Genomic DNA, 15,314 nt, shown 5'->3' on the forward strand with positions numbered 1-15,314 from the left:
ACTGAACCTAACAATACCATTGTGACGCCACCGAGAGTGTTAGGGCCAGTGCTTTCTGGTTTGGGGAAGGACAGAGAGGGAGCAGACTGTGCCTTCCTTAGGCTACTGTAGCATCTGCCCATTTTGTCCTGGCATTGCAGATGGGAGCATTGGTTACAGTGAGTGCTCCTGATGCCTGGCCTGCTGTGGTCACAGCTGTTCAGCTCTCCCAGGTCTCTCAGGCCCTGCACGTGTCATGCCTGGCTGAAGACAAATCCTACCAAGTGTGGTTTCAAATGAAAATAGTATTATTTGCTGACACCCATATGAGAAGTTGTTATACCTTTCGCCATTTTGCCCCCTTTTAAATACAATAAAAACAGCCCCCAACTGTATTATGCAGAATAAACAATGAGGGCTGTTCCCCTTTGGTCACTGTGGCCCGAAGTCCCTGCCAGATGGTCAAGCAGAGCAGCTCATGTTTCAGCAAATTATAGAACCTCATTAGGACTCCATCTCATGTTCGAAGAGGCCGTGGGCCTGTGTGGGAGGCAAGGCTGATTTCTTAAGCTCGTATGACAACATAATGAATGCACGTTAACCCAGAGCCCAATGAAATGTGAAACAATCAGTGAATTCTTTGCATATTTTATTTTTCTTTTTTTGATTTCCAACTCACACACATCTGGCGTATTTTACATCTTTGCAATAAAACATGGTTACAATAGCTTAAGGAATTTATATATCCAAAATATTTCACCATGATCTCAAGATGAAATGAGCTTGTCTTCCAGATGTTCAGTATCCTCCCCATTCTAAGCTACAAACTCAAGATATTGCTTACAGCCTGGTGATGAATAACTTAATCATTATGCTGAGTTCCCCATAATTCCAGAATTTCATAAATACAAACAACAATGAAGAAGGAATTCGGTGCTAAAACTTACTAGTACAAGGTGGATAACAAATAAGTAATCACATCAATAAATAATGATATGTTTCTGGTGCAAAGTGCCAATACAAAGAACCCATGATCTTGTTTTATCTTTTTAAATAAATGACTGCAAGTGAGTGTAAATTCTGAGAAAATTACATTCCTGTAACATGCCTCATAGCCCTACCGACACAATATGTACATCTATGACGATACGGTCACCAAATATACAAAGAAGAAACATGAATAAAGTGTATATACCCCTGGGTGTAATAACTTGATCAGTACAATGTATGGAAAATCATTAGACAGCCATTATTTTATTTCATAAAAGATGAAGTGCCTTAGGCCAAGAAATGTGGCTTTAGGTGAGAAATTCACAAGAACCTAAAAGAATATTTTCAGTTATTGTTGTAATAAAATTGGACTTGTTGTTAAAGAAACTAGGCTATTCAAGAACCAAAGAGGAAAACAAAAAGTCAGCATCAGCTCTCGTCCCTCCTGGATACACACTAAGCCTGTGGGATGACTCTGGAAGAGATGGCCAGGTGTTGGGAAGTCCTTGCTATGGAACTAATGATCATGACTGCTATTTATACAACAAAGCCCATGACCTCATCCCTAAGCCCCCTTTCCGCTGTGTCTTCAAATTATAAAGGGTAGGGCTGATTTTCTTTGTATAAAGTACCAAAAAATGGCAAAGAATGGCTTAGTATCCAAATGCTTTATGAGCAAATTTCACTTAGAAGGGATGAATTTAGATTAAAAAGTGCAAATTATATTTTGGTGAAAATGTCAAAAATTCCCGACGGAGCCCAAATTCAACCCTTTCATACAAGCTGCGCCCTGGGACAGATCTTTCTGTGTCAGTGTGAATGCACCTGTTCCATCAAGACATCAGGAGTAAAGAACATGCAAGTTGTAACTCCACAAGAAAATTAAGAAACTTTTGTTCTTTATACAAGGTTTTACTTTTACAAAAGTATCCCTTTAAATAAGATGCATCTGATGTACAAAGTATCAAACGTGTTTTTTTTTTTTTCTCAGCTTGAAAAGAGGCTGGAAATGGGATGCAGGTTAGGTTCAAAGCTTCAACTTTGTAACAACTGGACACAAGGTTCCTCAGAATTGTCAAAAGTCTCTTGTGACGCGTCCTACAACCTTTTCTCAATAAACAACAATATATGAAATAATTACCAAAACATCTCCTAATTCATATAATTTACATGATATAAGCTTGCTTGATAGCAGCTGGTGTTCAGTCCTGAAAAAACACACAAAGTAAAATGGTTGCTGACTACAATGTACAGCTATTGCTGGGTGTGATGGAATGTACAAACAGAGGTCGATGGAGGCGAGTTGTTCCACCAGATATTGCCTTTCCACGCAGCACTTGTGCTCTCAGCTTTACTTTGGGGTCTTCGTCTGTCTTCAGTATCTGTTCTGATGTTCATAGTGCCACCGATTAAAATCTATATTAAAAGCTACGATGCTACCAGAAGCCATGCCAGTAATGAGAGTCCTGGAAAAGTAGAAAGAGTAGTTAATGGGGAAGCTACTTGACACCAGGCAACACTGTAATCTCAGCGTTCACTGAGATAGGGTTAGAATTTCTTCCAGGTTTTTCCTGGAGCCTGTGAGCCCATCTAGGGCATCTCCTACGAGCCCAGTTTCCAGGTCCCTAAACATTGCTGTGTCTTAGCATTCACAACCATACCCAATTCCTTCTTCCTCCTGGACATTTGCTGGTTTCTCTGGCTTTCCTTTTTTTTTTTTCTTTTACCTCCCTGACCCATCTGCTCTTAGCCTCTTCCTGTGATCATGTCACCCCTTTAAGCTTGCTCCACACTCCTGGAGTGGCACACACATAGTCCCATCTTCTCGAAGCCTCAGATGCCTAGTTCCTGCTGCCAAAGAACATACTCAGCAGGCTGTGTCAGCCGATCCCAGACTGTCAGAATGTCCACTGGAATCATGGTCCTCCTACTGAGCTTGATGGCCCATCTTTGGTTGAGTCACCCTATGCTGGATCCTTTAGCAACCTTGTAGTCATCAGCTCTGAGGCCCCGTTCTCTGGGTGGCTCCTCCCTGCCTCCCTGCCTCCCTGCTGGGGCTGAGCTCAGGACCGAGCACTGCTTCACTTGACAGCTGACACATCTTTGTGAATGAACATCCTCAATATACGTTTACCAGTTTATCATTCCATGTGCTGCAGTTCCAGCATGTTAGTGCATTGTAAAGCAATAAAACCCAAGAAAATTAGGGGTTAAAACAGAAACAGAAATCTGATAGTTTCTAATGTTCACCTCTGCTGAGACCCCTGACAGGGCTGCAACTTTGAGCAGGCTCTCCCCCGCCCTCTGTGTCCCTGCCAGGTGAATGGGCATTTCCTGGGGCCTTTCCCACCTGCTTGAGCCCTCAAGAAGGACTCTTCAGTTCCTTGTCAGTCAATATGCTCTGCTTCCCTCATGGCACAAGGGGTCTTCAAAAAGCACACAGAAAATGGCATTAAAAATAAGCATTAATTTAGTATAAAATATTTTGAAATCTGTGCATAGTTTAATTTGCACTTTTCATGATCTTTCTTGAAGAATGCTCATACTTATGGTTTTCAAAACAATTTAATGCCATTTTTTAATGAGCTTTGGGGACTTTCTTGATCCAGTGACAGTGTGATTTTCTTTGATCTTTTGGGGTTCACTATTATTGTCCCAGCTCTTTAGTACTTTCCACAACACTTCATCGGGGAGTGTGGCAGCAAAAGCTTGTAACATGCCTACCTTAGTGAGTATCAGGGAGAGTATTTAAATCACTTAAGGACACAAAGTAGACACTTTATAAACACCCATGGAAATGGGAAAAAATACAGAGTAAACCATGCCCGTTTATACATAAGTGTGGACTGCAGTACTTTAAAAGAGGCTGTAAATAACCTTGGACTTTGAGTTAAGACAGGTTAGGGGCTGCCGGCCGGTTACCCCTCTCCCTAGACTCAAGTCAGCTGCCTCTTGTTTCTGACAGACTCAGGATGATTTCACTGTATTGTGAAGACATTTTGTTGGGTGTATTTTACATGTTAATGTTTAAAACATTTTAATGTCAATATTCTTATACAGAATATTCTGGTTGAAAAAAAAAGTTGATTCACAGATTTTCTTATTTCTATTACATGTATAGCAAAAATGAGACAGTACATTGAGATTACAGAGTTCCTTACAATGAGATTTGTTTTATTTTTAAATTTATACTCTTAATATTCTTTTTATTTTATAATAAATGTAAAAGTGAATTTTAGGAAATAAAATCTTGCTACAAAAGAAGTACTATGGAAAATGTTAATTAATATCAATGTCCATTCTTTCCAAGAAAGAATTAAAATGTCTTAGAGGAATATAGACGATCCAAGAGAACAGAATAAATAAAAAATGAGTAAGATGTGGAAAAGTATTCCAGATTAAAAGGTGAGTGCTTTGTATTTTTAAATGGGAGGCCAACTGTAGCATGCACTATGTGTTTTACTGAGATTTCATTATCTTCAAGGATGTCTCACCCTGAAACCCACATTCGCTAAGAAATGCTTCCTTCAGATCATGGGAGTCGAGCAAGCCTGTAGGAGACTAGGTCACGACCTAAGAGCAGAGAAATTGGTGGGAATCAATTCTGCATCTTGGCCTTAAGCTGTCCTGGATCAGACCCATTGTCATTTTCTTTCTTCTCTTATTTCTCTTTTGCAGAATCATCTCTTTGAGTACTTTCTCCTTCCCCCAGCTTACCCTCCCTGGGATGGTCTTCTGTCTGCATCCTGGGATCTTACCCGTGGCGCACTTCACCCTTGGTAGAACACAGAGTTCTCCATGATTATGGCTGCCTTGGCATGGCTCACCTCTGGTCATGGGATAAGTCCATCGCTCTAATGCCAGCATCGCATCCAGGGTAAATGTACAGCTGCTTGAAGTCACAGGCCTGCCAGACCTCCACAACACCATTGTCCCCGCCAGTCACCAGGTTCTGGCCGTCGCTGCTCAGGAGAATGGCCTTCAGAGAGAGCAGACAGCCAATTCTCTCAATTTTCCCCAGACCAACAACAGGCACTACTGGAAACCTACTCCCTTATAATTATCTGCTTTTCATCATTTGTCTAAGTTTTCTAAAGTCTAGTCCACATAATTTTTAATGTGGAATTCATCAAAGTTCTCAAATACACAAAAACATTTTATGAAACCCAATTTAAGTTACAAAATTACAGAAACCCCTAAGAGAATGTTATCAATTCAATATAGGAAGGATTTGAGAATTAAATAGCATGTTTTTGCTAAATTTTGTTAGCAATGTTGAAACTTCTTTAACAAATCAAAGAACACATTTCAAAAGTTTTTGTTTCCGACAAACTAGAATTATAATTTGCTTATTGGTGAAGGGCATCAGGGGACACGTAAATTGAGTCAGGGTTCTAAAGACAGAATTCTTAGACAATAACATTATTTTCAGTTCTCTGAAGTTGCAATGTTGAAATGATGACTTATCAAAGCAGCTTAAAGCACATGTCCTGCAGGTTCTAATCTCTAATGAAGCAACAGCTATACTTTCTAAAGTCTAATTTGTTAAATTAATTACTTGGTATTAAGTGAACTGTGGGTTTATTTATCTGCTTTTTGGACCAGCACATATTTATTCTGATATCAGAGAAATTCTATTATGAATTATTGCATGTCAAAGAACTACCCTTAATCCCGTGGCTTCAGTCCTATGTAGCATTCACCAAACAGACTTACCCTTGTGGAATCATTGATCTCCATCTGAGCCAAAAGTTTCCCATTAATGCTGAAATTGCTGAACCGCCCTCGTTCGTAGTAGATGATACAGTGGCCTTCGCTGGAGACTGAAATCAAGCGTGGGAACAAGCAGTTTTCCGGGCCCTCGAGGGCTCTCAGCAGATCTCCAGTGATGGTGTGGACAAGGCAAGGGCCCTCTGCAGAGGAGTGACACCAATGGCAAGGTTAGTGGGGAGGGTCAGTCACACACACTGGCCCTCACCAGCCCGGCAGCCTCACCTGGTTACACACCAGATTTGTTGAAAGAAGACAGAAAAGGAAAGAGGTACACTGACCAGCGCCCAGCAGGAGGGCTTCAACAGCATACTGCAACTGGCAAATAACACTCAGTGACGCCCAACTATTTCTCTAAGTAAGAACTTAGTCTTCTCTTTCACCAGATAGTAGTCATAATAAAAGAATGTAGCTCATAGATTATGTGAGAATTAAAAGAAAATTTCTTCTAGCGTGCTTTTGGAGATTTTTCTGGTATGCTTAAGAGAATGATCAGAACAGCTGCTACTTTGCTCTACTAACATCAAAATTTCTGATGTCCTGCATGGGTGTTGGTTTCAGTCCAGCTACTCCACCTCTGATCCAGCTTCCTACTACTGGCCTGGGAATGCAGAGAAGGGTCACTCAATACTTGCCACCCACATGGGAAAAACAGATGATATTCCTGGGCTGCTGGCTTCAGCCTGGCTAGACTGTTCTGAGTATATGGAAAGTGAACCAGTGGATAGAACATTTTTTTTTCTTTCCCTCTCTCTGTAAGTGTGTGTTTCAAGTAAATAAAATCTTGACAGATATTTAACACTGTAGCACATAAATATTTGCTAGTAAGAAAGCGTCACCTTTTTTCTGTAACGCACATATAAATGTGAAAGTAAAAGAAAACAAATTAGGTCATTCAGACTACAGAAGCACATTCAGTCTTTTAAAAAATTTCTAAAATGTATTTGAAAGGCAGAACAGAAATAGGGTTGCAGAGAATGAGAGAGAGAAATAGAAAGATCTGCTATATCCTGGCTCACTTCCCCAAATGCCACAAGAGCTGGAGCTGGGTCGGTCCGAAGCAATGAGCCAAACTCAACCCAGGACATGTGCAGTGGGGACCTAAGTGCTTGAGTCGTCCTTGATTCCTCCTGACGTGCACATCAGTAGGAGGCTGGAATTTGAAGTGGAGCTTCGATGCACACTTGGCTGTTTTAATACAGGATGCAGAGAGCCTAAGCAGCATCTTCACCGTTGAAATAAATGAATAGTTGGGCTAACATTTAAAATTGTGCTTTATGATAAAAAAAAACTCCCTTGTCAAATTCATAATATAAGTGGTTAATACACTGTGTACAAAGTAAGTCTTTACCCACTTCCTGGTTTGTGAAAACTGGATAAATTACATTTTTTATTTTTTACTCTCTTGATTTGATCAGCCAGACACACATGCTACAACATAAGTGAGATTATGAGACTAAATGAATTTGTCCTCAATCACTAATGTGATCCATGTGCACTACAGAAAGTTAGAAAATACCTAGTCGCACTCTCATCTACAGACATTCACGTTTTCTTCCCTTTGCCTATACATGTTGCTCATTTCCCTTCTGAATGGGCTAGAATAACATTGCATATATTGTTATGCTTTTAAAAATTAAGACATTTATGTAAAATACCCCATGCGTCCATTTTTGTGTTTATACCCTAAAATGAATCTATATGGTCCCTTGCCTTCAGGCTATACCTGTTTCTAGAAGCCTGCAGGATAAGCTGCAACAACAGAATCTGATCATCTCATCTCTTTGGTTAAAACCTTCACTGGGGTGGACATCTGTCCGGCAGCTAATGGCCGTTAACAAGCCTGTGTCTCATAGCACAGCTCCCGGGCTTCATTCCCAGTTCTGGTTCCTGAGTCCAGTCTCATGTGCCTGAGAGGCAGTCAGCGAGAACTCAGAGTTGGGGGCCTGCCATCCAAGCGGCAGATGGGGACTGGGTTCCTGGTTCCTGCCTTTGGAATTCTAGGACTGAATCAGTTGGATAGGAACTCTTTATCTGTCTCTTGAATTAGACACACGCACACACACCACATCACTTCAGGGATCTCCTTCTATATTTAAAGTTGCAAATTCTAGTGACACTGTCACCATCGCATTCCGTTCTCTTTGGTCTCACCATGCCCACACTCCAGACTGATTTCTCAGTCACTCCAAAGACAGCAGACACTTATCTGCCTTTCCATGGTGAATCACTGTCTGAACCAGAATGATTGGGGCTCAGATTTCCTGACTCCTCCTGAAAAGGCATTTGTTACACACACACACACTCCCTCCTTCCGTAGCCTTGTCAAAAAAAAAAAAAAAAAAAAAGGAGGGATACTGGCAGAGAAAGGTGGATCCAGGGCCAAGTCTAAGGCATAACCTGGTTTCTCCAGGGCCCCCACTGCAGCAGGGACATTCCCCCTTTCTCTTCCAACGTCATTCTAAATGGCTGCCTCCAATGGATGCATTGTATAATTTTTTTTTTTGAAAGGCTGATACACAGAGAGGAGGAGAGAAAGAGAGCAAGATCTTCAATCTACTGGTTCACTCCCCAATCTGCTGCAATGGATGGAGCTGAGCCAATCTGAAGCCAGGAGCCACGAACTTTCCTCTGGGTCTCCCACACAGGTGCAGGGTCCCAAAGTTTTGGGCTATACTTGACTGCATTCCCAGGCCACAGGCAGGCAGCTGGATGGGAAGTGGGGCCGCTGGGATCAGAAGCAGTGGCCATATGGGATCCCGGTGCATTCAAGGTGAGGACTTTAACTGCTATGCTATTGTGCCAGGCCCAATGCATTGTAATTTAATATACCCATTTTCTATTAGAATGCTGGTGACTGCAAAAGGCAACATAAATTTTTATGTACATTGTATATTAGTACCAGTAAATATTAATAATAAAACTAAACAGCTACAAAGAATCTAGGGATTATACCTGTCTGTGCAAAATCTCCTGGAAGAAAGAAACTGTGAATTGTTAAACTACGGTTCGTTTGAGAAAACAGATAAATTTAAAAATGAAAGAGACGATGTCTGACCTTTAGCACCACTGATAACAAGTCCAAGTTCTGCACAGACAGAAACGCAGACGACTTCGTGGTCATGACCTGTGAGGACAGCTCTGGGTGCTGGGTAGTCACCTGCAAAGGAACAGCAGCCATGAGTGACTACAGACTACAGCAGGCATCAAGAGCCACACAACCACACGCAGCATTTACCAACATCATCAGCATTTGCCAGCCCAGGCGATCATGAGTCAATTGCTGTCTGTCTGTGTTGCCTCACCTGTGAAGCGGGCGTAGCTCCTGTGTGTATGACGCAGGCTGTTTAAATGGTAGGATGAGACACGTACATGATATACTTGGGGCATTAGGACAGTGGAGACAGCTTTTTGTTCTCTCCTAATTATTGTGATGAATATAACATAATTCCTGTCAAAAAATTTACATGTGCTATTTGATTTTAAATAACATTCTTATGAGGTTAGCTACTGTTATTTCTATTTTGCAGCCCAAAATTCCAAGGGTTTTCGAATTTATACAATCTCCCCAATTTCATAAACCTGGAAAACTGAACTCAGAGCAATTTATTTCTGACACCCCTACTCTTATCCAGTTAAATATATTCCCTGGAGTCTTCTTCATTTGAGTGGGGGCAGGGAAGGCAGTGTGAGGATAACTATCTTAATTCCCCATTCCACTTTATTTACTGTCCATCTAACTGAATAATCTGGCTCAATTTTATCTCATAACCCTTCTCACTGCTAAGTGCTCTCACAAACAGAACAGATATCTTCCAAGCTTCAGAAATAACTTCCAAGTTACAAGAATATCTTCTGAATTTGTAAGCATACCAGAGGCTGGGTTTATATGTAACTGTTCAAAACACATCGGATGATCATGGCCTTCCAACCCCCAAATGTGACAAATGGAAAAGTGAAAAAATTGTGTGCACAAAATACATCCGGGATCAAAACATTTCCACACGGAATGGCCCAAGTCCTTGGGATCCTGCACGCCTGTGAAACCTAGAGAAAACTCCTAATTCTCAGCTTCCGATTGGCTCAGCTCTGGCCATCGTGGCTATTTGGAGAGCAAACCAGTGGATGGAATATATCTTTCTGTGGTTCTGTTTTTTCAGATAAAAACAAAATAAAACTTAAAAAAAAATTCAAAACCTGAGAAGGGAAGTAGAAGAAACAGGAAAAAAAATTTGCAAGGAATATGAATGTCCCAGGAAGACCTGAACGCTTAATTGTAAACCCCTGCCAAGACACACTGCACTGGCTGCATCCCATGGCTGGTGTGGGTGTGGAAGCTGCCCTTGCGAGACCTGCCAGGAAAAGCTATTGTAGTTGGTTATGGTGGTCGGGGGGTGAACAATGATACAAGGCTTTCCCTCCAGAGACAGGACTCTGGGCCATGCTAACAGCCATGTACTTGCTATGAAGTAGACAGTGATTTTGATGCATGGAACTGGCAGAATAGATGAAAGTTTCAGCAGAACAACTTTGATGACAATGTGAGAAGCGTCTTATAAGGTCATACTGTAGTCAAGAAGAATGTTTCAAGTTGAATGGAGATAGATTTGACTGTTCACGTATTTACTTTGAAATTTTGTGAAGACCCTTTGTCCAAAAAGAAATAGACAATTAAGTCCATACATCAGAATTTTATATCACTTTCTTTCATTCAAGTTTTATTCAGTAATATGATACCCAAAATTAAAGTAGTAGAATTGATTCTTTACCTATATGCATACCTGTTGTGGCTCTTCTGCTATGTGATAATTAGGAAGTGGAAATCACTGCTCTCCTATAGTAAGGATTAATAATATTCTTTCTTTTGAAGATTTATTTGTTTACTTAAAAGAATTAGAGGAATAGATAGTTAAATATACACACACACACACAAAGGGAGAGAGAGAGAGATCTCTACTCTCTCACTTGCTCCTAAGATGGCCACAGCGACAGGGCAGGCCAGGCTCAGCCTGGAGACATCGAGCTTGTTCAGGTGTTCTCTGTGGGTGTAGGGAGTCTGGACCACGGGCTGCCCTCTGCTCTTTTTTCTGGGCTGTTGGTGGGGACCTGGATTGGAAGTGGAACTGCCAGGACAGAAACTGGAACCTCTATGCGATACAGATGTTTCAGGAATTTGCTTTGCCCACTATGACACAGTGTTTGCCCTGTATTTTATACTGTGTTTTGGTCCTCCCAGGGGTTCATTCAATAGATGGTATGGATAAATTATGATTAGTGGAGTTTTTTCATAAAATTATGGCTCTGAGATCCACTGCATAACTGGCTTTCTAGAAATTTCTTCCTGCATGTATTTGGGTCTGGATATTGTATATATTTTTATAAGAAGCAATGTTCAAAATGGTAAAACTTATTTATCATGAGCTAGTGTGTTTAATCATGAGTTGACACATGTATATATTCATGTTTGAAGAAATATTAGTGACTAATAATAGTTTAAAGCCATATCATATGGTTTTCTGGTTACTATGGTAACTTGTTTTCTGGTTAAATTCAGTATATGTGTGGAAACATTCAGTAGTTGCTATTTTGCTCTTAGAGAAATAGCATTGAATTCTGTTTTTTAATCTGCTTATTCATTGTTAAATGACACAGCCTTTTGATAGTATGAGCAATTTTCAGCTTTCATTAATTGAAGGGAAAATTCAAGACATATTATACTAATAAAATTAATACATTGTATTTTACCTATAAAATATTTGTTATTAATTATGTGTATAGTTGAAATATATTTAAAAAAATGAGAAACAATTGTTTTTCTTTTTCTTGGTCCTCTCATTGCAATTTTTGCCCAAAATTGATGTGACTGGGCAGGGTGATGGTTTAGGGACTGATTTATAAACATTCACTTGTGCTGTAATAAACAATTATTCCAGTGTTTAAGTGGCCTAAAGTAACCATCATTTACCATTTCCTGATTCTTTGGTCAAGAGTTGGTTCTGAGTTCAGGTGCACTGTTCATTGGAGCTTGCCCAGCTCATCCACCCAGCTGCACTTAGCTGTGGGGTCAATGTGGGGCTGCTTAGTTCTAGATGATTTCTGAAGTGCTGTCCTGCACTTCACCATGTGAATACATTTCAAAATCGGCAAGACACTGGAGCAAGTACTATTCAGCCTCTTCTATCACAGATGCTATGGCCACAAGGACTAAACCAAATCACATGGTGCATCACAGAGTCCGAGAGAATAAATGCTACGGATGTGGAATCAAGAAGGAAAATTATTATGGCCATCTTGCAAATGATTTGCCTCATTTTACTCTCTGACTATACAAACCAGTCGAAAAATGTGCTGCTTTCCCTGAAATTAAATTACATAATGCTATCATTTAAATCCAGTCAAGATGCAGATGAGATTTGCTGTATAAAACATCTTGGTGACTTTCTAGATGTACCTTTGTGTCAGGTAGTTTCAAGAGAACCATGAGAGCACATCCAAATGGGGGAGAACTTGACATTTCTGACTGTGATATCTGCTGAAGTTTCAGTGCCCAGGGCCATTTTATGGCCAAATCTAAAGTCACTATAGGATTTGGCCATACAAAAATGGGGATGAGAAATAAAATGTACTAACAATTTTGCAAACAGCTTGTTGTGGTAAAGGAGGAAGAAATGGGTGAAACTTATTTTGGTAACTGTATCGTGAGGATCCTATGCATGTTTCTTTTTGTGCATTAATGGGGTTTTTATATACTTCCAATTTTTGTAAGAAACATACAAAGAAAAAAGTGAAATTTATGTTTCCTAAGAGGAATATGCAAATGTAGAAGAATATCTCTTATTTTCAGAATATGTAACAACATAGATTTGGCTTATTTGAATATTTTTCTTGTCTTCCTTTTTGATTTTTTGTTGTTAGCCACTGTGTCCCAGATTTCAGAAGCCATCAAAATTCTCCCACCCCTGATTTCTTTGTTGGAAATATCTCTCTTGCTACAGACCTAGAACAATTCATAAGCTTCCTAAAATTATTCTCTTAGGAGCCAAAGCAATGTAGTCTTTCCCTAAGCAAGGTTTCTGCAACTATGATTATTTCTTTCCACATCATTGTGTCTGAAAGGTTTGGTTACCCTTGAATATATTTCTTGGGCACATAGTCTTTCAAGAAATTCAGCAATTATAGAATATGTAAAACACTGGAAGCACAAAAAGTAAATAAAGGCTGTGCCTATGTTTGTGTAAAAGAAAAAATATATATGAATGAAAAGGAAGAACGCTGAATAAACAGCGGGTATGCGGAACAATGCAGGAAGGCTTGGCTAAGCTGGGATTGCATCACTCAAATACTGTTTTCTTTTTCTTTTTAAAGATTTATATTATTTTCATTACAAAGTCAGATATACAGAGAGGAGGAGAGACAGAGAGGAAGATCTTCCGTCCGATGATTCACTCCTCAAGTGAGTGCAATGGCAGGTGCTGCGCCAATCTGAAGCCAGGAGCCAGGAACTTCTTCCAGGTCTCCCATACGGGTGCAGCGTTCCAAAGCTTTGGGCCATCCTCACCTGCTTTCCCAGGCCACAAGCAGGGAGCTGGATGGGAAGTGGGCTGCTGGGACTAGAATCAGCACCCATATGAGATTCTGGCTCATTCAAGGAAACTACTGGGAGGAGCTAGTCAGGGATTGGGGATCTACTGATTTGCAGAGTGGGACTGTGGAGGAAAAGGAAACAAGAAAAGGTAGGGAATTAATGTGGAATGGGGTGTGGTTCCATTTCAGGCAAGGTTTTGAGGAGTTCTTTTAGTACATGGGTTAAGTACTCAAATTGGTCATATTGGGCAGTGCATGAAGAACTGACTCAATGAAGAGTAATGAGGGCAGGTAATCAGAAAGAAGGATGCATAATACATAGTAACAAGACATTCTGCATCTGGACCTTCAGTTATATTCAACCAGGTATTGATGCCTTGTCATACTCCACCTTACCAATTCTCCACTAACATTATTCTATCTGCTAATGTTATCTGAATTATTATTTTTCTAGTTTTACAATATTAGAGCAGATTCTCATTGTATGACAAGACTTACGGAAGCTTTATTGAGTTCATAGTATCATCTTAGCAAAGAGCAAGTTTTGTGCATATTTCTTGTGTGTTTAAATTTCCATTTTTTTTCTGTTTTAAAGATTTAGTTTATTTATTAGAAAGGCAGAGTTACAGAGAGGAAGAGAGAGTTTTTTCATTCCTGGTTCAATCTCCAAATGGCTGCAATGGCCAGGGCAGTGGAAGATCAAAGCCAGGAGCCAGGGACTTGTTACAGGTCTCACTTGTGAATATGTGGGCTCAAGCACTTGGGCCATCCTCTGACGCGTTTCTAGGCACATTTAGAAGGGATCACAAGTATAGCAGCCAGTGTCCCAGTTGGTGCATATTTGGGAAAACTGTACTGCAAGCTGCAGATTAGCCCACAACATCACAGCACTGGCTTTAACTTTCCCTCCTTAGGACGTGCAGTTGATTATTATCATCCTGGTCTATACTCCTGTATAAACAGGTATAGGTATAAACCTATAGTTTGCTGAATTCTTTATTTAGTGGAGGGTTAAGTTGCTGATCATACAGTAATTAGAAGTAATATCACTGTAAAAATTAAAAATGAGAAGAGAGGACATGAGTAAGAGAGGGAGAAATGGGAAGTGTCATTTTGTTCTTAAAAATATATCAATAAAACTTTAAAAAGATATGCTGTTGCAACTTGGTCATCTAACTGTAATTCTTTCAGAATTATTGGTATTTCTTAAAGTCTATGTATCCTGAGAAGTTATATGAACATTGTTAGCTTTCAGATTTGTATCCTGCTGATCCATTAAGGTTTTAAAAATAGGGCCCCGCGTGATGGCCACTGGCTAAATCTTCACCTTGCACACATCGGGATCCCATCCGGGCATCAGTTCTTGTCCCAGTTGCTCCACTTCTCTTTTACCTCCCTGATTGTGGCCTGGGAAAGCAGAAGGGGCTGGCCCAAAGTCTTGGGACCCTGACCATGTGGGAGATCCGGAAGGGTCTTCTGACTCCTGACTTCGAATTGACTCAGCTCTGGCCATTGCAGCCACTTGGGAAGTGAACCAGTAGACGGGAGATCTTTGTCTCTCCTTCTCTCTGTAAATCTGCCTTTCCAATAAAAAGAAATAAATCTTTAACAATCAGTTGAAAGGTGAGATTTCTTTTTGCTCTCATCTATCTATGCTGTGATAACTATTTGTTATGAAAATTTCAAACTGAAATATGATTTAAGTCAATGCTCCTTAAACTAGGAACACATTCCAAGGAATTTGATTTTTTCTTTTTCTTTTTTTCCTTTTTTGTTGTTGTTTCTGACAATTTTATTCTCTTTAACAATGATCAGTGTGAGGAACATTACCGTAAACTAGTTTTTTTTCTTCAAGTTCACAAATTCCTCCTAATTTGGTAGCTTCCATATATCTACTTCATTTTCTTCTTCTCAGAATAAAGGATTTATAAAATAATAATGATATGATAAATATTTATACCATATGTAAAAGATTAAGGGAGTAAGATGAA

At 40.0% G+C, this 15,314-nt stretch overlaps 1 protein-coding gene across 1 annotated transcript in view; it reads right to left on the reverse strand.

Moving 5' to 3' along the window:
• Positions 1-611: 611 nt before the first annotated feature.
• The window catches only part of NBEA (neurobeachin), a 483,658-nt gene continuing 468,955 nt past the window's right edge, over positions 612-15,314 (reverse strand). Inside the window, exons 51-54 of the mRNA XM_040991525.1 lie at positions 8,798-8,899; positions 5,686-5,882; positions 4,797-4,948; positions 612-2,435 (exon numbers count right to left, since the gene is read on the reverse strand). Of these exons, the coding sequence (XP_040847459.1) occupies positions 2,345-2,435; positions 4,797-4,948; positions 5,686-5,882; positions 8,798-8,899 (542 nt within the window). The 3' untranslated portion in view covers positions 612-2,344. The remainder of the gene's footprint in view (positions 2,436-4,796; positions 4,949-5,685; positions 5,883-8,797; positions 8,900-15,314) is intronic.

This window comes from Ochotona curzoniae, unplaced genomic scaffold, assembly GCF_017591425.1.
Source record: "Ochotona curzoniae isolate NIBS_2020 unplaced genomic scaffold, NIBS_Ocur_1.0 contig_64, whole genome shotgun sequence".
Classification (NCBI taxonomy): domain Eukaryota; kingdom Metazoa; phylum Chordata; class Mammalia; order Lagomorpha; family Ochotonidae; genus Ochotona; species Ochotona curzoniae.